Below are 27,942 nucleotides of genomic sequence, written 5' to 3'. Positions count from 1 at the left end.
AAGATGCTTCCATAAATAAAGTAACGCCAGTCAATATGTCACAAAGTACGGGCGGAGAGGCAGTTGAGCATGTCCCGGATCACTGATTTGTCTGGGTTCCCCCAGTCAGCCGCCTCCCACAGATCATCCCAGCGTTCGCACATAGCAGTAAGGGCTGCTACATCCTCATCCTTGAGACGAACTCTGTCAAGAGCCAAAGTGACTTATTCACGCTAAACGGCGTAAGACTTCGGCAGAGTAAGCTCACATCAGCTCACTTCCAACCCAGTTTCCACTACCGAGAATGGGGATAAGCATTCCTCGTCCGCACTTTACTCAACGTCGGCAAAAACGGTCACTGTCTTCCGCAACCGATGCAAGCAGTGAAACCGAGAAGCACAATCGCGACCAGCTCGGATTACTTGGGACCCCGCCAATCCCTACTCCACAGGGAGCTCCTGAGCAATACCATTTTTCTGTCGGCTGAAATAAGTGAAAGAACTTACCATGTCGTTGCCCGCCCCGGACGTGTGCATAGATGTAACTGTACAGATGTAGGGTTGGATTTTCACCAGGGCATTATTATTACCAATTATATTTAATGCTAATGGCTTTCGATATTGTTCTGAGAACCATTCTATTTTTAGGTTGTAATTAACAATCGTATCCTAGGTTACCATCCGTAGACATTCAGTACATGAAAAACACGAAGCTTTTCTGCGGCCATCTAGTTAAGGAAGCTGCACTTATATCTGAAGATTTATATATCTGGAATATAGTACCTAACTTTTAACACAGTAAGTTCTTGGAATTAAAAAGGAATTTAATCGCTGGAATAAATGTTCAAAAAATACACAAATTTATTTTTGTATTAACTTATAAAAATATAATTTTTTAAAATTTAAAAAATGCGTACAAGAATTTTATATCTAACTTTATCTTTATATTAAGTTTATACAAGATGCAATTAGGTAAAGAATTACAAAAAATCATATTCTTTTGTAACTGAATAAAGGAAATGTAATGAATTGGAATTATAATATTAGGTGATAAAAACGAGTAAACACACAAAGTTAATATGGTGTTGTAAATAGTCGCTGAATAAGGGATAAAATATTGTGAAAGCCTTCATTTGTCAGCACATCATATGTATAAGAGAAACCACATGTTCAATATTTTGGCAGCAAAGTCTTTTTATCGCACCACTCCTTTTCTTCCATCTAAGCATGATTACAGTGGCTATTTTGAAACAAACTATTTTATGAAAAAAAAAAACATATTTTCGCCAACAACACTAAAGAAATATACAGAAAATTTTCATAAAAATCAGTAGACAACATGGTTCTTAACTGCATCATAAACACATTAACAGAAGCAAAGCCAAAAGGTTTAGTTAACAGGACTCCTCATTTCGATTGATTAATTACCTAATAACTATTATTATTTTCTACAACAGAAAATTATGTAATTATTTTTTATTTAATATTTGATTCATTTAATTTTTGAAAATAACATTCAGCCAATTCAAAATATATGTAGTTCGACAAAAATAATAATAAAATGGATACTAGCTACTCCAAATTAATTCCCTTGTTAGTTCAATGCAATTCAAATATACGTATAGAGAGAGAGAGAGAGAGCGGGAGTGTGAGAGAGAGAGTAATAACTGATATCTATAGATAATAATAATAATAATATGGATAATAATCTGACTTTTTTCTTTATTTCTAATGATCTTCTGTAGATGGTTAAGACATTTTATTTTCATTTGAGATAAGTTAATTCGCTCATAGTGTCTTATTCTCCACAAATCATTACTTTACCGTATTAGAATTTTTAACTCATGCTTTTGCTCAAAAAATTATATCAGTCGATGTGAATGAAAGATCAAATCTCTACTTTTTTCAAGATCTCGCGAATTTATGTACATGAAGCGCTGGATAACCAAGCAGCGTTGTGAGATTACTGAAAAAAAGGAACAAAAATTAATATTGGGCAATAATAATAATTATACTCATAGTACGCTAAATACAGAGCGTTTATAAAAATACTTCTCGGTTTCACTATTATTTAAAGAGCATCATATTTAAATATGATGCTTTAAAGTAATACTTTAAAGTATTACTTACATGAGCTTATATTCTAAGGGAAAATTCTGAATTTGTTTTGTATTTAATACACTTCGGTATGTGTACCATTCCTTGTCCTGCTTGCACACGTCCAGACGGTATTCCAGCACTTTCCACGCACTCGCCAGCATGTCGGGTATAATGTATGCTATTGCCGCTACAATCATCTACCGTAGATGATTGATATCACAGATTTTCTCTGAATAAACAATGTTTTTCACATGCCCCGACAAAAAGGAATCTAGTGGGGTCATGTCTGGGCTTCTTGATGGCCATGCGATCGGCCCTCCTCTTCCAATCCACCTATTTTGAAACCGAATCTTTAATGCAGCACGGATTCGGTTGCTGTAATGCGGCGGAGCGCCGTATAGCTGATAGAAAATTAATTCTTTTTCTTCTTCAATGTGGTCAATCTTTGGAAAGACTTAAGTTTTGAGCACATCACAGAAAGTACAAAAATGTTTTGTACAAAAATGAACGGGCCTATAATAAGCTCATTCATCAGTTCACACCAAACATTGACTTTAGGAAAGTCACGCTAATGTTCGATAATTTCATGGGGTGGCTCTGATCCCCAAAACCTGCTATTACGACAATTTACTGACCCATTAATGTGGAATGTCGCCTCAGCTGAAAACATGTTATTTTTCAGGTAGTATTTTCAACAATGTTCTAATCATTTAAGTTGCAAACTCCATCTTTTCACTTTGTCATATGGTTTGATTTCACGTAAACGTTGTACATTATACGCACGAATTCTAAGTCCCTTACTCAATACTTTGTACACTGTAGATTTAGGTTTTCCTAACTAAACTTCGCCTTGCTAATGACTTTTTAGGGCTACTCGTATAAGATGCTCGGATCTGTTCCGCATTCTTTTTAGGTACGGTGGGCCTGCCTGGTGACTTCCCCTTTACGAAACTGCCTGTTCTTTTAAATTCATTAAACTATTGGAATATTCCTGGACGAAGCAGGAGCGATATAAAATGCCGAATAGCACAAACGAAACGAGCCTTCAGTAAGAAATATAATTTGTTTACATCAAAAATTAATTTAAATGTCAGGAAAAGATTTTTGAAAGTATATGTTTGGAGTGTCGCTTTATATGGAAGTGAAACTTGGACGATCGGAGTATCTGAGAAGAAAAGATTAGAAGCTTTAGAAATGCGGTGCTATAGGAGAATGTTAAAAATCAGACGGGTGGATAAAGTGACAAATGAAGATGTATTTCGGCAAACAGATGAAGAAAGAAGCGTTTGGAAAAATATAGTTAAAAGAAGAGACAGACTTATAGGCCACATACTAAGGCATCCTGGAATAGTCGCTTTAATATTGGAAGGACAGGTAGAAGGAAAAAATAGTGTAGGCAGGCCACGTTTGGAATATGTAAAACAAATTGTTAGGGATGTAGGATGTAGAGGGTATACTGAAATGAAACGACTAGCACTAGATAGGGAATCTTGGAGAGCTGCATCAAACCAGTCAAATGACTGAAGATAAAAAAAAAAAAAAATTGGAATATTGTTTTATTCATAGGCATGGCACCTCCATATTCACGTCGCTAATTACGCGAACTGTAATAACCTTTTTGATTCGATCAACCAAATCACGGACTGAACTTTTAGCTGCGGTGTTGTCATGACAGAGAGTGAGACTGTCAACCGGATACCCAGTGAAGATCACACAGTGGACCAACCGCGACGAATATTTGCGATGAAAAACTTATTAATATAACGAACCTGAATATGAAAACCGGTTGCTTTTAACTGATTCCATTATTTCATTACGATTGTTTGGAACAAAAGAGTTCTTTTATAAACACTTATATATACGTATATTAATAAAAAAAAATAAATAAGTAACTAAAATTTTTCTTTGTATATTTTCTATTCAAGAATATATTATTATTTTTTGGTTTGCTTCTTCTTAAGCTAAACTAATGGATGCTATCCAGTAGTATGTTACAGGTTTTAACAGTTATTAAATTTTTTTTTTCTTATATCTAAGGAGCACATTCAACCAACTATCATCTTTCATAAATAAATAAACATATTACCTGTACTCAAACCTACCCAGATTACAATGAAATTGGTCCATGACAGTGAAAAATAAATGAAAAATAGCCTTTACTTCAAACTAATGTGGAGAAAGTAACTTGATTTTTTTTTTTAGAATTTATTAATGTCATTAATAGACATTAAATAATAATTAATGCCTTCTTCAAGTAATGTTTCACTTGTATACATTCACTTTGTTTCTACACATTCAGTGTATACTTTTATAAATAATATAGAATAAATAAACAGGTATGGAAAATTCTGAAACAGTTTCATGGATTCAGTTGACAAAGTTTATCAGTTATAATGATAGTTAAATCATAGATATTTTTAAAACAAGTGATATAACAAAACTGGTTCTAAAGATATACATATAAATTTTATATTTTTACCTTAATTTCATTGTATCTTAAAATTATTACATTAATCATTATCTGACCCACCAGATTGGTAAAATGGTAAAATTGTTGTGAAAAATCAGTTGTTTAACAGCTGATTATTGAAGGTGAATATTCTGAGGCTCAAATCCTAGTAAAATAAGTTATTTATATGAATGCAAACATTTAATTCATGTTTTACATATTCATTAATTTCAATAGCTTGATAATAATTGGCCTCTATCCATATTTTGAAAGATGTCCCTGTTCTTGTTTGTGTAAGTAGCACCAATATGTCTGATGTAATATGTATCTAATGATAGTGATACTGATTCATATTTCATATCATAAGAATTCTTTATTATACAAATTTATGACAAACTTATCCGATTCACTTACAAAACTCCATAAAAAAATTTAATTTAAAATTAAATAAAATGTTATTTACTATGCAATAGTGTATGAAAACAGTGGAGATCCAGACAAAACAAAAAATGTATCTTTTTTTTTTTTTTCATAAGGTTCTATCATATCTTTCAGCATTTCAAGGTTTATTCTTCCCCTTCTACCGGACCAATTATTTTTTTCTGGTTGAGATAATATATACTCGACTTGAAATCTGAAACACAAATACTGCAAAATTAAATAGAAAATGAGAGGTCTGCAAAATATCATGATTTATTTAAAACTTAATTTTTTATTATATTAAAGTTTCAGTGAAATACACTTAGTAAATTAAACATAATTATTTTCTCTATTTAAGAAGAATTAGAAAAATATCTAAATATTAAAGCCATTTGTTTAAGAACATTACTATTAAATTGAGAAGTAGAAAATTTCTTAACTATTGGTGAAAAGTTTATGGCAAACTCTTTGGCCATAATAAAACTCACAATTAAATGGACGGACCACTATTTAGTGAGTGAGTGGTTTCTTTAGTCTTCAGAGAGAACAGTTTGAAAGTAGTATTTTATTAGTGGTTTGAAATGGGGTGCTATAGCAGAATGTTAAAAATCAGATGGGTGGATAAAGTGACAAATGAAGAGTTATTGCGACAAATAGATGAAGAAAGAAGCATTTGGAAAAATATAGTTAAAAGAAGACTTATAGGCCACATACTAAGGCATCCTGGAATAGTCGCTTTAATATTGGAAGGACAGGTAGAAGGGAAAAATTGTGTAGGCAGGCCACGTTTGGAATATGTAAAACAAATTGTTAGGGATGTAGGATGTAGAGGGTATACTGAAATGAAACGACTAGCACTAGATAGGGAATCTTGGAGAGCTACATCAAACCAGTCAAATGACTGAAGACAAAAAAAAAAAAATTTTATTTGTTACCATCGATGAAGGTAATTATCTAAAAGCTAATCGATAATGTGGAAACAAGTGAAGATAAATGAAGATTTAGGAAGATGTTCAGCATTGTCATAATAGTAGGCTATTTATTTATTAAAAAAAGAAAAAAATGATTACCAAATTATGAATTATTACTTACAGGAACTTTTCTTGAAGTGCATTTAACTCATTTCTCCATATGATATCCCTCTCATATCGATTAAAGTAAAACAGCTTCACTTTGATACCTCTGGAAAAAATTTATTTTATAAATAAAAATCGTGTACTAAAAAAAAAATTATTCTGTTCTGAACAAATCTATTAATCTCTATGTTTCTTTTATTAATTTTACCATCTAATTATCAATGTTCATCTCTAACAAATATCTGTTTTGTTTGAACATTTAATTAAATTAGTTATTAATTATATTAAATACTTATTAAAATATTTGTCTCTTTTACTGATATCAAATACTTCACTCAACACAAATTTTTTTTTAAAATGTTTCAATTTTTAAGTCAGATTTTTATGAAAGAAAATTTCCTGTATGAAAGCCCATTGCTCATGCTAGCCCATGCTTGAATTTTGACATCTTCTGACTTCCTAACTTTGATCACTCGACATCAATAATATAGGAAGTTCAATCGATAGATCTTGAAGTCTTCAATTGATAATCTTTACTGAATTGACTATCTTCTAAAATTCTTTTATTTTGTAGAAAGTTCTTCTAGGCCAAGTAATAGGTTTAGGTAATAATTTTTAGTTAGTAATAAGTTAGGTGATCTTCTGCCTACATTACCTGGAAAAACTATAAGTTTTGTACGTAAGAGTATTGTTGCACAGAAATGTAAGAAAAAAACTTGGAAAATCTTAGTTAAAAAGTAACAATATACCCATTTTCCAGTGAGTCTTAGTTGTGCTCTTTAGCAGTCCCTTATATCATTTCTCTGCATTCCCTATTTATTTTTATCACGATGTGCCTTTCACACAGATCTTTTCTTTTTTTTTGTAAACAGCTGTCTTTCATTTATAATTTATGAAAAAAACTGAAATGTAAAGAAAAATTGAATAAGTATACTCTTTTTTAGTTTTTTTTTCAAGCTGATTTCAATATTTTAATTTTATATATTTATTCCAACCAAAGAAAGTGACAAATTTTTTATAAAAATAATAGTGTCTCTATAAATATCAATTTTACTGTTTTACAGACAAAAATTTTTATTCATTGTTTGGTATCATATTTTGTTATCTAAGTGTTAATCATAACTTCCTACTTATGATTAATACAAGATTAATGGACGTTGCATTAATTTCAGTTTTTCCTTATTTATTTTGATATTGGTGGTAAAAGTTTAAATGAGATGAGCTAAATTGGTGGGCTGTATAATTAGACATCCAATAACAGCATGGCAATAACAGCTGATTAACAATTAAGTTTAGTGTCAAACATTTGAATTCTCATTTGTAGAATTCATATTTGAATGTTTGAAGAGGCAAGTTTGATTAAACTATAACAATTTGATGCTGGTCATGAACTTTTTGTAAGAAATGCTGATGCTGAAGAAGCAATATTGAGTGCCGTACAATTATCTCCCACCTCAAGCACCAGACAAGGTCACATTGTTCTCATGTTTCACAATCAAGTATGTGACAAACATATGGGAGCAATAATTTTACCCAATCCATACAAGGCTTACAAGGCATACAAGAGTTATTACTACCTGATTCTGATAAACAAATGAAATTCTGTTGGTGGTTAATTAGAAAATGTGAACATCATTCCGATTTTCTAAGTAATATTCTAATTAGTATGAATACTGTTTTACAAGAAATGCCTTTGTAAATTATTGAAACACACACTTGAACAGAAGAAAATTCCATGAGACTGCTATAAGTCATTCCCAACACACATTTTCATTTAAAATATGGTACCGTCTTTTTAGTGACAATCTCATAGCCCCTTTTTCTTATTTCCAATGCTCAATGGAGAGCAGTACTTACACTTAACAGTGATATGTTATTAAGTTTACAAATACTAATCAAACGTAACAGCAACGTATTTTCTATTTATGCTATAAAATTTTCAATTTCTATTTGTACCATAATACTTATATATATAGCTATAATATTTATATATATATATATTTTTTTTTTTAACCTCCGGACCACCATTAGGTATTGCTTCAGAGGATAAGATGAATGACAATTTTTTAGCGTGTGAAAATGCTATGTCTGGCCGGGATTCGAATCTGGGAGCTCCGTATGAAAGGCCGAGATGCTACCACTTGCGCCACAGAGGTCGGCATGCTATCATACTTAAAACAAGTGTAGACCCACTGCTTACAGCGTAGATTTTGATGTTATTAGAATGAAAACCAGTGTCTCATCTCTGCTGAATTCTAACTGACATTGTCGCACTGCCGAAGTATGAAAGGGGACAAAACAATTCATATGCTTCAACATTAAGTAAATTAATCTTCTAATATTAAAGGATCAAAACTACCCTTACAGAATCCAAAATGAATAGAATGTGACCTAGGATAAGAAGAAGTAACAGTGTATTGGTGTGGAAAACAACTTAATCATGAAGAAATCCCAGCATGATGCAAATCAATCCCATCAAAACTGTAACTCCTGCCTTTTTCCTGTTTAGCCTCCTGTAACTACCGTTCAGATAATACTTCAGAGGATGAATGAGGATGATATGTATGAGTGTAAATGAAGTGTAGTCTTGCACATTCTCAGATCAACCATTCCTGAGATGTGTGGTTAATTGAAAACCAACCACCAAAGAACACTGGTATCAACGATCTAGTATTAAAATCCATGTAAAAATGGCTTAAGTAGGACTTGAAAGCTGGAACTCTCAACTTCCAAATCAGCTGATTGGGAAGATGCGTTCTTCACAAGACCAACTCTGTGGGTTAATCAAAACTGTAACTCAAGATCCCTTATTGGTTGTGGGAAACCTTATTAGGTTTCCATCCTATCTAAAAATTATTTGGAAGATCAAGAAATTTTATCCAGAATGGGTAAAGAACATTATTAAATAATCACTTTTCACTTATCTGCTTAAACATATCAACAACAAAAAGTTGATTAACTCTAGAAATTACAGAGCCAGCCAAGAACAGGTTCCAGCTACCTGTATGAACAAACTCTTCCTTTACCAAAGAACAGTTCAGGGTCTTATAAAACACAAAATTTCCTGTATTTGGAATTTTGTGGGATGTGGAAGTAACCAGCTGAATCACAAACTGTTCAACTGGAAAACTGTTTGATAATATTCTCCAGCAGAATTATTATTATTAACATAATAACTATTTTATTAACTCCAAATGTTCCCCTTCAGTTTTTAACATGCAACAAATTCAATCCTATTTAAGATTTTTCTTAAAAATTATACTAATTTTGATGCCTATTTCTATTTTATTTTATTAGTGTAGCTTTATAGTACTAAAATCAGAATTTAACAATTTTTTTTGGGAAGAAAGAAACATTAGAGTGGGTTAACAAAAATACTTGTAAATCCTTAAGAAGTGTTTCATTTAAGAAAGAAGGGGTTCCTAATATCCACAACAAACTAAACATGCTCGCTTTACTGAATGTAAAATTATAAAGTACAATTGCTTTTATAAGTATAACTTATATTTTTTATAAACACCTCGTTACTTTTATAAATGTGTCTACTAGGTAAATATTTCTTAAAAAGCTATTAACAAAATAATTAATAAAAGCAATATTACAACTGACTGAAAAAACATTACCCAGATGATAAATAATGATAAAATCATTATTAGATGATTTTTAGCTTTTAATTGTTTGATGGAGATTACATTGTTTTTGTCTTTAAATTTTTCATTTATAGACAAATACTAACCACAAATGTATTTATGCATCACGTCTTAAAAATTTCATGTCCCTCCAAAATTTCTATAACTTCTCACTGGGGGATAATGAGGCACAAAAAGCTAAAAAAAAAAAAACAAAAAAAACATACCATTCTACCCTATTACAATGAAACAATTGCTTCCTGGTAATAATGTATAAAATATGCATGTCATATGCATAAACAACGAATTAAATTTATAAGGTAAATTCTTCATTGTTGCTTCCCATTACTGAGTTTTACTTTTTTTAAAAATATTGTAATAATTTACTACATTATTAAATGACTTAATATTTCTAATGAGTTAGTTTTAATATATATTACCATCTTTTTAATAAAATTAATAATCTGTGTGACTTTCCTTATAAAGTATAGGAATAAAATTAAAAGTATCTTAGAATGAAAAAAACACATCTGTCAGTCTATCTTAAGTAAGTTATGTTTATACATCTGTTGAAAGGTGAAGTAAAAGGAAAACAGCATTATTTTTGATCTCGAGAAATGGTTTCTCTAGACTTAAGTGGCTACAACATTTTAAATTATATCATTTTTTTCAAATTGTCATGTACTGATGACACTAATAGACAAATTGTTTATACACTTTCATAAAAATTCAGTTTTTTCTGAAATCTTTATTCAAACCATATTTAATTGTTCTTTCTTTTGCTTATTTTTTATATAAGAATTCCAATAATTTGTAAAAGTTTTGGCGGATAGATTTTAAAATTTACTTTAAAGTATTTCATCTGATTAATTTTACTGTTCATTTATTTGAAGATCAAATTTCTTTTCATTTTATTTCCTATCATGTTTATCATTTTTTGTACATACAATATATATTTTTTTTAATCTTTTATAATCATCTATTTCTATTTTCCATCTGCAACATTTGTTTCAGAACTTTAAATATTAAATGTTTTTGTAATCTCTTTTACATGACCACTTTTACTTAATAACTGTACTGGATAAGTAAGTTTCAGTTCCCAGTTTAGAATACAGTGCCAGCAATTTTGACTTTTCCAGTTTGTTTTTACAGATTGTCTCTTGTGCAAATGAGATGACTTGTATGGTACCTATTGTTTTTATGGACTTTTCGAAGAAAAGTACAGTATTACTTTCAGTCGTATACTATGAGTGAGGGGTGTACTTTTATAACACAAAGAAAATAACTTTCTTTACGTTTTGAAGTGTGAGGTGTACGAAAATATAATTTACTTAAAACCAAGTTTTATATATATATATATATTTATACAGGTCTACGTATAACATTTTGTGGTTCAAAATTCTCCATAACTAATTTAAATCAATAATTTCATTAGATTTTGCTGTAGTAGTGTATATGAAGTTGTACATGTGAAAATTTTATGTAGATTGGTTGAGTTGTTCTTGAATTACAGTTTAAGATCGAAAAAAAATTTGTTTTATTGACTGTTTCATATTTTTCATACATGCTTATACAGCAAGTCACAGTGGTGAGTGAGTTGATACTTTTTTTTTTTTTTATTTATTGGAATGCTTCCTTGATGTGAAATTATCTTTTATGGATGAGAGGATTTTTTTTGTAAAATTTTAGATTAGAATGATAGTTTTTCAAAAGGGAACAAAATAAAATAATGAAAAGTCAATCTTCTTGTGTAGAACTATGCAAAAAATTTGTATAAATAACATAAGTGCAATATTGTTACTTATGTTTAAAGCAATTAATGTATAAATCTATTTATGAAGGAGAGAACAATATATACATTTTCTTCTCTTCTTTGTAATAATTATAATAAAACAATTACTCTTGCTTGATGTTTATAAAACTATTATCTACTATGATAAAAATACTTACGAATAATTTTCATATATTAAAAAAATCATACATATAAAAATATTACCTATCTTGCTGTAATATCCAAACCAGGATTGATAAAATAACTGAAAACCCACTGCCAGCAGCAAATAAGTATACTTTCTTCATTTGCAGTAATGGTGTTGGATCAAAATCACCTTTAGGATTGCCCATGAATATTCCATCACCAACCTTTCGTCTATAAAGCCAATGATTTATTTTCTTATCTGTACATGATTTTACCAATAGGTGTATTTCTCTGTCTGTTCTGAACCAGTATCCTGGATAAGGATTCGGAACTTTAAGAGATTCCATAGGGAGCAATGGAACAGGATCAAACAGCATTTCTACGTGTTTCTCTACAGCAAAACAAAAAGTTATTAATAAAATAAATTGATAATTTTCCATTACATTATGTAATAATTTTTCCTTTTTTTTTTCTCGTTATCATCGCATAATCTTGAAGCTTATGCATGGGATATGGAAATGGAATCTTGTAGTGAATGAAAATTCCTGTGACTAACAAGGATTAATCAGTCTTACTGATTGAAAAAATTCCCTTAATTGCATTTACTTGTTTCAGGGGTGAACCTAGGATATAACTGAGAAATTGCTTAGTTTTATTGAGTGGTTCTTAAATACAAGGTCACATATTATATAAAAATGTTCCACTACTTTTCACAAAAATTCATTTATAAATTCATACACTGTAGAAATATAATTGTTATTTTATAAATATCTACAATTTTAAAATAAGTACAAAAAATAATATTTATTGATAATGTTATAGAAAGCATTTAATTATTTGTAATTTAATACATTTCTCTTAGTTTTAATCATTTCTTTTAGTTTGTCTCTTAGTTTTATAAGTTTGAATTTTTCTACTAGCACCATCAAAACTTATTCCTTTTAATGTATTTTTTGACTGCTCAATTGATTAAAAAATTCAGTAATTTTTAAGACATTCCTAATGGGTTTTTAATTATTTGTCAGAAAGTAATCACATTTTTGGAATAATTTTCAAATTTCACAAACATGCTCAAATATTGCTTTTTAAGAATTAGTCTGTTTATTCTAGTTCATTACATATTTTAAGTTTTTTATTTTCACAAAAATATCTTGAAAATGTATCTGTTAAAAAATTCAAAAGTAGAGCCAAAAGTGTTTTTGTTTAGTAACCAACCTGTAATTTTTTAAAAAAAATCAGGAGTTCATTTTTTATTTTGGTTAAAAAAAACACAAATTATAACACATCTCTTTGTGAATTTAAGTTCTTTCAAGAGGGCTATCTTTCAAGAGTGCTAATTATAAGATAATGAAATGAATAAAATAATTCAAAAGGAGTTTCTTGCTGCATCTGGCATGGTGTCATGCTTAAGATGACTTAAATGTTTATTTCATCGTTAAAAAAATCTTTACATTTTTAAATATTAATTCTATTAAGCTAGCTCCTAAATTTTCATGAGAAAATTAATTTCCTTTAGTTTCTGGAAATTATTTAAATAATTCATGTGCAATGACAGTTTTTAGTTGAAATTGGTTGTCATATAATTTATATTTTTTTATCAACTTTTAAAAAAATAACATTCAAATTTGTTATCAAAATTATTCTTTGAAACTAAAATATTTTCTTACAAACATCAAAAGCATCACTATTACACTTTTGCCCCTGGATCATTATTTACAGGAATTCAAATTAGAATTATTTTCTCATGGAATGAAATGTAAAATTAGGGTACAATTTTTGGGCACATTATTAGATGACAATTTTCACTGGATATCAAGTTGATATTGTTTTCAAAATATCAAATCATACTGAATGCTTTGGAAAAACATTATAATTAATTGTTAAGCTTGTAATAATTATTAAATATTTCTTACCTCTATCTATAATTCTATCTAAAATATAATTTTACATCTGTGAACTACTTCAGAAAGTCAGAATGAATTTTCAAGGTACAAAATCTGGTCTTTCTGTACACAATTTATTTATAGTTAAATATGTAATAGAATATTTATAAATTGACCTTCGTTACTGTTATTTTGTTCAGAACCAATTTTATTTGTTTCTTAACATACTTGCACAATTATTATATTGTATAATTATTATTTTTCTGAAGTAATGTGGGTTATAACCACTCCATTTTGTTCAACAATTGCATAATTTTAATAGCCCTTCTGTTTAATTTTTTCATGATCTTTCTTGGCACATTTGGAGCGGTTATAGTTTGTTATGTGTTGATAACATACCTACATCTTTTGATATCACCTATGTAACTTCAAATTATGTTATTAGTAAATTTATGTACTTTTACTTATTTTATTAGCAAACACAAAACTGAAAATGAAAAGAGGTCTTAAACAGTTATAGCATAAAATAATTTTCAAAATAGAATGATGATTATGATACCACTTCTGAGTCAAAAACAAAAGACAAATTAGTTTCTCGAAAGAGATTCTTGTTACATAATTGTTTGGGACAGTGTAAGATGAATAATCCTTGTATAAAACTCACTCTGCTCATTTCTTAATAAGAAAACAGTTAAAAAAATAATTATAAAGTACATGTCAAATACACACCAGAGGAAGTGTTGAAAGTGTCATCCTTGCGTAATGAAACACTGAATTACACATTTCTTTCAATAAAGCTTGGCTCTGATTTACAAAATCAACTTAATTTTCAATCAACAACTTGAGGTGGTTCAAGTCGATTGGATTTGAAGATAATGTCATGTCTATTGAAAAAATCCATAACAAAAAGAAGTGGCCATTTAATTGCTCATCAGCATCCTATAATTTCAGGAAAAATTTGATTGGGGTAATCTTTAAAGAGCATAATGTAGAGGCCATCTGAAAAAAAACAAAAGGACAGCTGATGTCAAACCCAGGATAATTCAATACCTTGGGAATAAGAATAGATCATAATACCTCAACATATGTGCCTGTAACATTTATAATGAAGAAATAACATCCCAACTTTTTATTATTTTGCGATCTCATATTAAATATGAGCTCTAGACTAATTAATTCCGTCTTCATTATACACAATCATTTTAATCAGACCAATATACACAATTATTTATGATTGAGTTTCAATTATTAATTGAGTCTGAAGCACACTTCATGAGAACACCTTACTAAACTAGAACAATGAAAGTATGCTTCATAATGAATAAAAAATTCCTCACAAAATTATAACCTTTTATGAAAATAATCTTCATAAAATATGTTAAGTAATCTTGGTTGAAACATTTAAACTTCAGTTCCTGCAGAATTTTTTGTAAATTTTTCCAGGTGTTTCTAACTCAGCAGAAACCTTCTTGATGAATGTTTGAGGGTCCTATATCCCAAGAAGTTGTTTGTTTTTTTAGTGCAAATATTTGTAGATGTACCTGGTCTTAAAACATCTCCAATGTTTCCATTATTTTAAAATTTTATATTGAGCTTACACAAATGTTAATTTGTCTATAGTGAGAATTAGTAAATTTTGCATGGAATTCTTCAATGATGGCAGCAGCAGTGTCCCTATTGTATTTCCACCAGTATAAAACCTTGTTTTTGTTTTATGTTATTAAACATCATTATTCTCACCATCGACACAAAAATTACAAGTAACAATTGGATAGTTTTTATATCAGTTAATTCTTATCACTTGCAAATCTAGAATTTCCCACTCATTTTAGAATATCATGGAATTTATATCTGCATGTAGGTTACATGAGTTTTAGCCCCCACAAAAAGTAATTATGACAGTATTCATTTTTACGGATAAAGGATATGCACTGTTAATCATATCTTTATAAAAGGGTTTGAAAGGAAGGAGAGTTTTAGAAGTGACTTAATTTTCATTTTTTTACAATGTGTGTCACACTGGAAGAAATTAGGTTTTAAATAGTGAAGTAATTTTTCAGATTCGTTCATTAGTTTGGCAGATTCTTCTTCTTAATTGGAACTGTCTATTGACAGGTATCAAGAAACTGCATTTTTCATGAGGGTCTGTCCTGAGCTTTTTCTTTTAAATTATAGTATCCTTGTCTCTCTTTCAAATCATTGAACATTCCTATTCTTCTTTCTCTTCTCTCACACCCTCAATCTTTCCTTCAACTATTAATTTTTGAACACAGTCATGCCTTAGTTTGTGGCTTATCCAGTTAGATTTTCTTTTTTGTATTGTCTTAATCATACTCCTATTTTCATTTATATTTGTTAAGGCCTGATCATTAGTTACTCTCTCTCGCTAGTTGATACCTAGCACTTTTCTCCATAGACACATTCAAACACTTTCCAGTATTGAGTTTCTCTTTTCTTCATTGTCCATATTTCTGCACCATACAATAGCACACTTCAAACAAAACACTTGAAAATATCTTTCTCAGATCAATAGGTATACTTTTTTTTGTAAGGAGATTTCTAATCTTACTGAAATACATTTTACCATTTCCAGTTCTGCTTCTAATTTCCTCTGTACAACTTCCATCAAATATTGTGATTCCAAGTATATAAAACTACCAACCAATGCATTCTAATTGTTTCCCTTCAATGGTAATCTTTGTTCCACCATATTCCCTCAATATTTTTATTACTTTGGATTTATCAGTATTTATTCTCATTCCTTATTTTTCTCTTACTTTGCTTATTCTATCCTCATTTGCTGTTTAACCGATACTACTTGGTCATTTGCATATGTAATTGTCCTTATTTTTTCTCCTCCTACTGTCACACAATCACCCTCCTTCCATATCTCTCAAAGCTTCTTCAATTAATTGGTCTTCATAAATGTTAAAAAGGATTGGTGACATGCAGCATCCCAGCCTAGTCCCTCTTACCATATTTATTTCTTCTACTTCTGTTCAAAAATTTACTCTTTGTCTTATATATAATTCCTCAATGAATTTTCTATCCCTCCAATCCAATCCTATTTTCCTCAAGATTTTCATTAGTTTATCTCATTTAATGACAAAGGCTTACTCCTAGTCAATCAAATATGTGTACAAAACTTTATGTGTATTTATTATTCTCTTCATCAAAACTCTCATACAACCTGTTGCATCTCTCATTCTCTTTCCTTTTCTACAGCCAAACTGGTTGCATCCAATATTCTCTCTATCTTTCCCTTCATTCTGCTCAGTATTATTCTAGTTAATGCTTTTGCGGCATGGGATATTAGACTTATAGTCCCGTAATTCTTTCAATGTTTGGAATTGTTCTTCTTTGGCAAAGGTATCATAAGTATTTAAGGAAATCTTCTGGCCACTGACTACTCTCATAGATTTTATTACCAAGTTTTGTCAATCTATCTATTGCATCTTCTCCTAAGGCCTTTAACACCTTTGCTGATAACTCTTCACAACTTTTTTTCTAGCTTTCCTGCATCTTAATTTGTTGATAGAATTTTTTACTTCTCTTTTAAAATGATTGGGCCCTTCATTTCTTCATCACTGATATCTAGGTTTTCATGGTTACTTGAAGCATACAATTCTCCTATTCTCCTTCCAAATAATCTTTCTGTCTTTTAGGTCTGGTTCTATTTCTCCTTGGTTATTCATTATTTCTTTCTTATATTTATTATGTATACTAGCTGCAAAGGCAGACCGTAAGCCGACCCTCTGCAGCTAGGCCCTGAGGGCAGGTTGCCCTGGCAGGTGGCGTGTCAAAATGGGATTATTAGGTGTCCAAAATTGATTACCTCTTATGTACAAATATTTTTTTTTTTTTGTTGATGAAAATTGATATAACTAAAGTTATTGTTTCTATAAATAACTATTAGTTATCTCTTCTCGGCCTCAGGTCCTGTACTGTATAACTTGTGTTTACTGCACAGTAGCAATTTGCTTCTACAAGTTCAGTCTTCCTACATTCACGTCGTCGGGTCCAACTGTATCGGACGAATCGAGGAGATGCGATCCAAATGGTCCAAAGTCTCCTCTAAGAAATAGTCGCGTGTGGCACTGGATTTTCGACAGAAGTCAACTACTTTTTAAGTGAGTGTAGCAAGATGGTTGTTGGTCTGGCATTAAAATACGAGGGACTCCAAGGCGCCAACCTTGCCCTGGATTCAGTTGTATGACAGGGAAGGTCGACCAGGTTGTGGAGGGAGTTTGGGCTTTCAGACCGGTGACGGGTGAAGCTCTGGGCGAACTCCAGAAATCCATTCAATGGGTGGAAGAGAATGTAAGGAAGTCTGTCTCTTTCTCCTCAGTTGCTGCCACGCCTGCGCCTAAGCGGGTTGGATACATTTTATTATGGATATCATATATATCTTTAGTAGTTGACGGGATGCGCCTACCCATTTTATTGAGCGGTTGGAACACGTAAGTCGATGCTGTTAGTTAAGCTCTAGGAGCTTACCCCGCTCACGCTACTAGGTAAGCTCTAGGAGTTATGTTAGGATACTGGTCGCTAAAGAGTTTGAGGCTCAGTTACCGTTTGCGGCACAGACATTCGGTCTTATGGTTTAGGGCAACCGAATGGGGTGATAGCGGGAGAAATGCCAAGCAAACCAAAAATGTTGACAAAAAAACCAAAAATAATTGAAGTTAAATTATAAATTGATAATATTGAGAAGGGACTTTCCGCTAGTGATCGGTACATTCCGGTGCATACGTTTTGGTTATAGTCACGATCTCTATATAACTGGATAGGGGGTCCCACGTATTGGATTTAGTAAAATTTGAAGCATATACTAGCGCTACTAAATGAGTAGCAGATCTAAATAAAATGAAACGGCGCATACGCAGAGGAGTAGGGATAAAACTACGTTTCAAATGGATGCAGTAGAAGTGTTCTGATTTTGTATTTTTAACGCTGATATCTACATAACTATATATCTGATCTCTATATAAATTTTCTATAACTGTTTGTAAATTTCTGCTTGTGTTGCGAAAATAACCGTTCTTTTGGTTTTTTTTTTCCGAGACCACCGTAAGGTATTACTTCAGAGGATGAGATGAATGATATTTTTGTGTGAAAATGCCGAATGTCATGCCTGACCAGAATTCTAACTCAGGATCTCCGGATGAACGGCCGAGACGCTACCACTCGCGCCACGGAGACCAGCATTTTGGTCTCTTGGTTATCTGGCTTGAGTAAAATAAACATCCCTGCCATCACGATTATAGTCGCACAAGCGTACAGTGGTTTTATTTAGTTCCCAGCCGTTCATTCTGCGGCGCTGGAGTATGCTTAAATATTGAACACTTAATTGTATTTTACTCCGTAAGGATCAATTATCCAGTTGTATAGAGATCAGTGGTTATAGTTCATTATTTTATTAAGAAAAACAATCACCTTAATAAAAAAAAATGTATTATTTATATATCGAAAATTTGCGATATACCGTTATATAATAATACTAGCTTTTACCCGCGGCTTCGCTCGCGGTGAACCTTTAAACGAAATACGCGAGCAACTATGTCATGTCGATCAGTGGCTTTTTGCCCGGGCATTAGCTCTTTAGTTACATCCTGCCACGAAGGATTACAGGTAAAAGTTACAAAGAGGTCAGGCCTGCCGTAAGTTCGTACATAAGCGAAAGCGTCTTGAGTGTATTCATGCAGATAACGGGGACTGTTCACAAAAGTAGAAGGCAGAATAACCATCTTGCCTATGTCGTTAGGTCTAATATTACCGTCTGCGCTAATCGGATCTTGTAGATGAATGTCATTTTCAGCTCGTAATTTCGTCTGGTTTATAGAAATGTAACGAAGGCGTTCGCTCTCTACTTTAATATACATATCTACCAAGAATTGATGAAAGAGTTGCCTTGACCGCGAAAGGAGAATGAAGTCGTGCTCTCGAAGCATCATGTGATACGCATAAAAATCCATGCGGGAAATTTTTTTATTGGGAACTGGCAGTCTTGTTGTTGGATTAATGACTGGAATATTGAAATGATATCCTGGCTCACCTTTACTGAAAATTAGGTACTGCAAAGCATCATAAAATTTATGAGTATCGGCTACGCGTTTCAGCGTATTATCATGTGCCCGAAATACTATGTCCCGTGGAGAGCATGGCTCACCAGTAACCAAAACAGCAACTTCATTGATCATCGGCGCATTATAACGCCTCTCATGTTCGCCACGTAGAGTCCGATCAGAATGAATGGCCACTATGTAATTATCTGGAGGCCAGTTTTCTATTGCACTTTTAAAGGTATTTACCAACAAATTGTGGCTGTGTAACATTCGTTGAATTTTCAATACTGTAACTCTTTCGACTCCTTCAATGTACTGACAACGACGGTTTATTTCATTTTCTTCATCACCCATAAAATACACCTGCAAAAATTTATGCTGTTCATTATCTGCTGGAAAAAGTGATCCAATCTGATGATATATCTGTCCTTGTACAGTAAAAGTTGGTGAAAATCTGAGCATTCTTATCACTATCTACTCCAAAGGATGTCATTTGGAAGCAAGAGTTATACTTTCTGATTTTACTTAAAAAAATGCTTCGATTCATCTGTAACATTTAAATATAGAGTTGTCAAAGGCTCCTCTGGTTCACCAAGTAAAGGAAGCGAAACCTTACCACTGGAACAGCACAGTCCAGCAGTTTTATCTTTCCATTTCAAAGTATCGCAATGCTGACATTTTCTATTCATTGAGCCAATACCAATTAAAGAATGATTATGGTATTCAAGTGAAAGATCATATTGAAATCCAGAATTATTAAATACAGACCAATTGTTACGCATGAAATTTTGACGGCCGCGATTTGCATTTCTGCATGAACGATTCTTCTCGCCTGCGATTGTTCTGGAGTTTCTCTTGCTCTTATAGCTGCCTGCTGTTCAGCTTGTATTTCTAAACGAATTTGTGTTTGAATTGGCGTTTCAGCTGCTCTTAAGGTAGCTTGGCGTTCAGCTTGCTCATCTAACCTATCTTGTCTCTGAGAAGTTGTTTCACCAGCCCTCAAAGCACATTGTCGCCTCGCTTGTTGTTGTCGTCTTAGTTCTGCGTGAGCGCAAGATTTTTGAGTTCGAGCAACTTTTGCCGACCGGGCTCGTGATGAATCTCTGGACAGGTTAGATTTGCGCTTCCGAAGCATTTTAGAAAAAAAAAAACAGAGTAAAAACTGAAAATAGCGTTAGAAGTAAAACAATAAACAGGCACCTAACCTCAAAAACTGGAAAAGTTTTAGTATTGCTTAAAAGTGAGAAGAATAACAATAAATATAGAAGGATTCGAAACAGCAGAAGCACTACACTCAATTGAATAGTGACCGCCGGTATTACAGTGTTGGATCGACACTTTATTTCATTTACTTACTGGAACGCCAAATGGCGTTGAATTTGGTCAAATTTTTTGTCGGACGATCATACCTACCAATATAAATTTTTTACCCTTCTGAAAAAATATATATATATTTTTTTTTTTACAAAGAAAGTGTCCTATGTCCTTCGCAATACCTTTGAGAATATGTGTACGAAGTTTCATGATGATCGGTTGAGTAGTTTCTGCGTGAAAGCGTAACAAACAAATTCACAATCACATTTATAATATTAGTAAGGATAACAAGTATACACCTGACCACCATGAGACATGTACTAACAAATCAAGATTTTCTGCTAGTGATCGGTACATTCCGGTGCTAAACTGCGGGGGACGGACACACATGCAAATGCCGTCTAGTAGGGTGGGATATTATTTATTATAAGTAGATTGGCAGATTACCCTGGGTTAACAAACATATGTGCTCTTTGTCTGTATGTTACAGTACAGACAATAAAACTATTACATAGTGTTCTAACTGACTGAAATATTTTTTCCAGTTGGTTTTATTGAATATTATTTTTTTTAAATGGTGTGTTTGTGTTATGAATGTATTTAAACCAAAAGAGAAATAAGAATGCAGTCATAAATGAATATTTGCATAAGCCTAAAATAGGCTACTGACTAGAAATGCAAAATATTAAGATAATGATAATATTGTAATGAAGTTATTTAAAAAGAATGAAATGTAGCTTTTGGCCTACATAGTTATTATTATTATGTTAATTCAACTTCAAAGAGTTTATACATTATAAAACAATAAAGTAAAGCTCATACTGTTACATTTTTGAGAAGCATTATAAAGACATTATTAAAAAAGCTAAGATATAGTAAAATGCATATGGGCAAAAAAGTAATTATTACCCTTTCTATAACTTTCTAAATTAAGGCTTTAGGAACTTTAAAAATTATAAAAGTAGTTTTAGTCCATGTAAATTAGTTTTTGTTAAAAAGTCTTATAATTCTCCATAGGAAATTCCTGATGTAGGTAGATTTGATATATACAAACAAATCAGAGAAATCTTCTTTAAATGATTTTTGTTCAAACTCTAGCACCAGTGTGTAGGGAGAACAAAATTGAATTGACATTTTATGTTATCTGTATTACCAAGACCCCATATAAAGTTCTTAAAGCAATTGACTTTTAATGGTTTGGTTGCTCTCATGATAAAAGCAAGAATATTCTGTCAATTATCTTGATAATATTATCAACATGGATATGAATATTATCCATGTCATCAGTGGGGTTATTAAATCCCATGCCATTACTAAAAACTATCTGATGATGCTTTATTGATATCAATCTTGGTCTTTTATCATCTCCAATAAAATAGCTGAAGATCTCTGGGGTATATAAGCATTGAAAAAAAAAATTAAGAACTTGTAGAAGAATGTTCAGTAAAGTTTTGAAACTACACGAATATCTGTTATAAACACCAGCACATGTAAACACCAACTATGTTTTTATTTTAATAATTATTCTTCTGAAAAGGGAGAAATAATATAATAAATAAATATGTCTTATCAATAAACTCCATTAGTTAAAAATAATGTAAACCATCAAACTTTACCTTTACAAAACATATTAACTTCTGTTGTTGAGACTCCTACGTTATTAAAAATCTATAAAGCAGTTAAAATGTACAAAGCTTTAACTAAGAGTATAATATATTTTTAAATAATCATTTAATTATCTTTATTTTATTACAATAATAATTAACCATACCTATTATGGGTTGAATTTCATTATGAAATGTTTTGTGAAATATAATTTTAAGTAGTATAATTTTTTAATAAAAAGACATCAAACAATAGATATTGATTCTCAAAATAAAAATTCAATTCTTTGATTTTTGGTGTTTAAATTTCAATAATTTCTAGTTACAAAAAAAGATTCTCAACTGTAATACAATAGTTTAAAACCACATGCAAATACATCATATAACAATAGAACCAACCTTTGCAAGACAATTAATAGAAACTGATCTCTCATACAAAGTTATTAATTGTAACATACAAATTGTAGCTGTAGTAGATGAAAGCTACTAATATAGCAAAAATTTAGTTAAAATTATACACTGTATTTTTATTATTCAAGATTGAACAATTAAAATTATACTTCAAATCTGACACAGTGTATTTAACAATCAATTAGAAGAGTAACACTTGAAACATTAATAAAAAACTCATTAGCGTTTAATTATTAGTTATAAAGGTATTGTAGCTCTGAAGATATATTCCAAATACACATTTTCAAGTATTTAGAGATTTAATAGTTCTTTAAGTTGAAATTTTTTTAAATAACCTTGATTACATCTGTCATTCTATTCAGCAACTATTACAAGTTGATTGAAACTTGTAATACTTGAAAAAATTCTTATCAAACATTCTTACTTTTAATACATACCAAAAATTTTTTTTGCGATAGGAACATGGTAACAAACTGGTACATGGTTGAAACCAGGCTCTTGAACTTGTATTGATAAAAGGCAAGTGTCATGTGTAAGTTGTTTTTTATTTATTACCTTTGTTTTCCATATTTTTCTTATTCTTGTTGGATGTTTTTCTAAATTTAGTGATTTATACAGTGGCTTTTTCCAGATGGTTTTATTTACTTTGTAAAATTTCATAAAAAATCTATGGTTATTTAATGCAACTTCTCCAGGCCATATTACACCACTTCTCAGTTTAAAGGTAAATGCTTCAAAAATATTATACTGAAATTGGAATGTGTCATTTTTTATAAAGTAAATGTGAAGCTGTAAAAATAAGAAAAAATACATAAATTTACTGATTTCCTACAGAATTTGTTGACATTCTATCAGTTACATTGTAACATGTTTACAAAAAAACTTTAAATTAATTTACTTTTTTAGTTATTAATATTCTAAGAGCAAACAAGATTCATAATAAAAGATTTAAGGGTTTTCACAACGTTCTAGTACTTTAGACTAATTTATTCTCTTTTGACTTTCTGTTAAATGTAATCATTTGCTATCAGTTCAGTCAAATTCATTTGAACTTTGTGTACAACGCATTGTCTACAAATCTAGTAAATTGCTTGTTTTCTCCAGATGTTTTTACAGGATAAATTGTTGAAATGTATACAAGTATATTTCATTTACATTCATATTCATCTTAAAAACAACAGGGAGAAGCTCAATTACTATTACACTTTTTACGCCCCAAACAAGGATTAAAAAGTTTCATGAGGAAAGAACTTCCCTTTCTTCATGAAATACCTTTACGTTTAAGAATTTTTTCCAGAAAGTGCAATTTCAGTTCACAAGTGCTCCACTCAAATGGAACTTCTGTTGTATTTTAATCTTATTAAGAGAAGGCTCAAATGCAAGTTTTTTTTTTTTTGATAATGGGAACAGAAAATATTATTACTGTACACACCACTAACGAAACAGCCCATTTTGTCTGGAATGATGGTTGTAAAAATTGCCTGCGCATTGTACATTGATTTTAGGTTTTACATTACTAATTATGTAGTTTTTAAACTAATAAATGTTAATCAATCCATAAAGAACTGTAAAATATACTGATCTGTTTTGAATACATTCAGTGAAAGAAAATTATTTAAATAATACAAAAAACTTGGTTATAGGTGATTAAAAAATTAATCTTACTTGTGATTTGGCGCCAGACTTTTAGGAAACTATCCTTGCAGTTTTCTCCCACATAGCCTATTATTACTTCCTACGAAAACAATTTTATTAATCATTTTACGATCAGTTTTCACTATGATAACGACCATTCAGTAAAAGTTTCGAGTACAGTAGAACTACTGATTGAGTGAAAAAAGAGTTAACTTACTAAGCATTTGGCACCGTAGGTATTAATACAATTGTATAAATTAAGTTTCCACTTACCAACAATTTAAAAAGTGTAAATGCTAGTATTTTCGAAGCTGTTACTCCATCCTCAGGGATTTTCTAAAAGATGTTAATTTAAATTCAAATCAATAATCGTTTTTAAATTAAACTGTTATGTTCATAATAGTCGGTCGTCAAGAATAAAATTAATTCGTATCAATAAGATTGTAACATCATGTTTGTAAGATGTTTGCGACTATTATCTATAATATATATACTGTCTTATATAATATATATATATATATATATATATATATATATATATATACTGTCTTATTGACGTACGAATTACAAGAGTTTAATTTAAAAACGATTACTGATTTGAATTTAAATTAACATCTTTTAGAAAATCCCTGAAGATGGAGTAACAGCTCCGAAAGTACTAGGATATACACTTTTTTAATTTCTGGTAAGTTGAAACTTGATTTATACAACTGAAAAAAAGAGACTCCATCATTCACTGTTACAGAAAAGTTATGTGTTATTACATAAACATAGGAATAAGAAATCGTGCTACAGACAGAAAGTTTGATATAACAGAGTCCTTCATTCTTGTATGGCTAAAGAAAGAAGATTAATTTCTCGCAACCGATAAAAAAAGATAGTATTTCGGCAGAAAATGCGAAATATGAGGAAATAGAAAAAAATCTTCCAGCGCAAGATTGTCAATGTGAGTAAATGTCAATGTGGCTACGCTACTTCAACATCCCAACCCCGTAGGGGAAAGACCGGTAACCTTGTGACGTTACCGATCTCCACACAACCCCCTCCTTTCCAAGCCCTGAGGGGCTATACCGGAGGTCGTCTTTAGATCCTCAAACTGATTACATCTTACAGTCATCAGCCAGGCCTCGGTCGGGATGCCACCGATGTAAATGCCTCGGCAGACATTTGCATCAGTAAATTCAAATCAAATTTCGCCTTCACGTAGGCCTCAAACGGCCATCTTCACATTCAACCTAACATGATTTCCTCAAACTAACTAACCGAAACCGCGGAAGCGCGAACCCCGCACTTAGTACAAATTTGACAACACCGTTCGTGACTGTGAATGCCTCAGAAACCGAACGAGTTTAAAGTTAAATCAGTGTTACAGTCATACCAATCAAAATTATGTTTTACACAACATAGAAATTCAGACCTATACCCAAATAAGTCGACAAGTTTAAGTCACCTAACAAGGGGAACGCAACCTCATTCCGGTCCGCGCAGGAGCCGGGGACAAACCACTCACCCCCACCCGGTCCCACCATGGTGTCTTGCATGGCATTACCAAGTCACAATCAGGAACGCCACCGGCAAAGGAAAACCACACTCCTGGTCGTACGGGTTAACATACCCCGGGAGCACGGTCACCCCAATCAGCGGAAGTCCCAAATCGAATCACAAACAATACCATTATAACCGTGGCACGATGCCAATGCGCCACCTTCAACCAATCCAATGCCTAAGCCGGAATCCTAGCCACCCGGGATCCTACCACGATCGAGTACCTCGATTAAAATCTCTCTTGCGGCAGTTGAAGGAGCGAGGCATTTCACCTTACTTGTTGAGTACCTCAATAGAAGGAATTTGAGTATCACGTCTGAAGAGGTGGAGGAGATCGTCGTGCCCATACAGCGTGGGGTACCGCAGAGGTCAATCTTAGGGCCTATCTTGTGGAATGTGGTATACGACGACCTCCTTCGGCAGGAGTGGTCGCCGAAAGTACAATTAGTGGCATACGCCGATGATTTGTTGGTAGTAGTGGCGGCGAAGGAGCTGGAGAAGGTGGTGAGAATAGCTACAAGGACCGTTGAGAAGATCAAATCATGGCTTCAGATACAGGGGCTACAACTGTCGGCTAAGAAAATTGAAATTGTAGCAATGACGGGGAGGTGGCGAATACCCCCTTTTGCTGTCTAAGTCAATGTAGAAATGATTGCCCCAAAGGAAGCGGCAAAATACTTGGGAGTGTGACTCCATAGGTCAAGGGGTTCTCACTTTACGTGCAACAAGTGGCCATGAAGACGGAAAGAATGTCCTCGACATTGCTGAGAATTATTGTCAATGCCGGGGGTCCTAGGACATTCAAGCGCAGAATGCTGGCGTCTACCGTGGTATCGGTGACATTGTATGCAGCACCGGTATGGTGGGAGGCCTTTGGAGTGGTGAGAAATACCCGGAGATTGAGTGGCATATATAGGAGGCTGGCGATAACAGTGGCGCAGCTCTACCGGACGGTATCATTGGATGCCTCACTGGTGGTGGCTGGTATGCCGCCGTTGGACCTGCTGGCCGAAGAGAGAAGAGATAGAGCTAGAGAGGAGGCGAGGGGTCGCTTGCTGGCTGACTGGCAGGATAGTTGGCGGAGTGCGTAGGAGAGGCACTCACACCTTGATCCTGGAGGTAGCTGCCTGGGTCAATAAACTGCATGAAGAGGTAGACTTCTGGACGGCGCAGTGGTTGTCGGGTCATGGATCGTTCGGGGTCTACCTCTGTAGGATCGGAAAGAAGCGCACAGAACTGTGCCAGTATTGTGATGACGTGCATACGCTGGAGCACACCTTCTTTGTCTGTCCCAGATGGAAGCAGGGGATACCACGTAACGATTTGAACTCGTCATGCGGTTGATGCTCTCCTTCGGTGAGGGATGGACTGCGTGGACCCGGTGATTTAAAAGGGTGCTACAACAGAAACTAATAGAGGAGGACCACGAGACGGAGAACGGAGAAGTCGGTTGAGGATAGCAGTGGGCGCCAGCCTTCGGGGGCGGGTAGCGGGGGTGCCTCGGCATTGTCGTCACCGATGGCTCCCGGGAGACACGTTCCTGTTGTCCGAGGCCGGAATAGCTACAGTGTATATATTCTGAACTGTATATATTATTAATTGTAATTACTGAGTGTAAATAGTGTCTGAATGTGTTATGTAAATATTGATGTAAATGAGAAGCGTGCCTGTAACGCGGGTGGTGCTGATGTTATGCATTTACGTCAATTCCAGCACCACCCTGCGTGAGGGAGTGGGTCTCACCGCATAGGCAGTGAACCCCACTCACTCAGTATGTGCGGGCTATTGGGCGTTTGGTTCAGACAAATTTTCCCACTTCCTACGAAAAAAAAAAGTATTTTAATAATAATAACTCACCTTTGGCACTGTAGTTGGAGCTTTCACCATAAAAATAAGATATTCATAGCACTGTACT

The 27,942-nt window shown here is 32.6% G+C and overlaps 1 protein-coding gene across 1 annotated transcript; it reads right to left on the bottom strand.

Annotated features, from left to right (window-relative positions):
* Positions 1-901: 901 nt before the first annotated feature.
* Positions 902-27,942, bottom strand: LOC142318082 (cytochrome b5 reductase 4-like). Its single transcript, XM_075354609.1, has 6 exons — positions 27,885-27,942; positions 23,285-23,636; positions 11,649-11,961; positions 6,040-6,129; positions 4,991-5,161; positions 902-1,944 (listed from the first exon to the last, which is right to left on the bottom strand). The coding sequence occupies exons 1-6, from the start codon at positions 27,912-27,914 to the stop codon at positions 1,884-1,886; spliced, it is 1,017 nt and encodes a 338-aa protein (XP_075210724.1). The 5' UTR covers positions 27,915-27,942; the 3' UTR covers positions 902-1,883.

The sequence above is a fragment of the Lycorma delicatula genome, chromosome 1 (genome assembly GCF_047948215.1).
Source record: "Lycorma delicatula isolate Av1 chromosome 1, ASM4794821v1, whole genome shotgun sequence".
Classification (NCBI taxonomy): domain Eukaryota; kingdom Metazoa; phylum Arthropoda; class Insecta; order Hemiptera; family Fulgoridae; genus Lycorma; species Lycorma delicatula.
The sequence above is the reverse complement of the archived record's forward strand: the minus strand, read 5'-3'. Positions and strand labels throughout refer to the sequence as shown.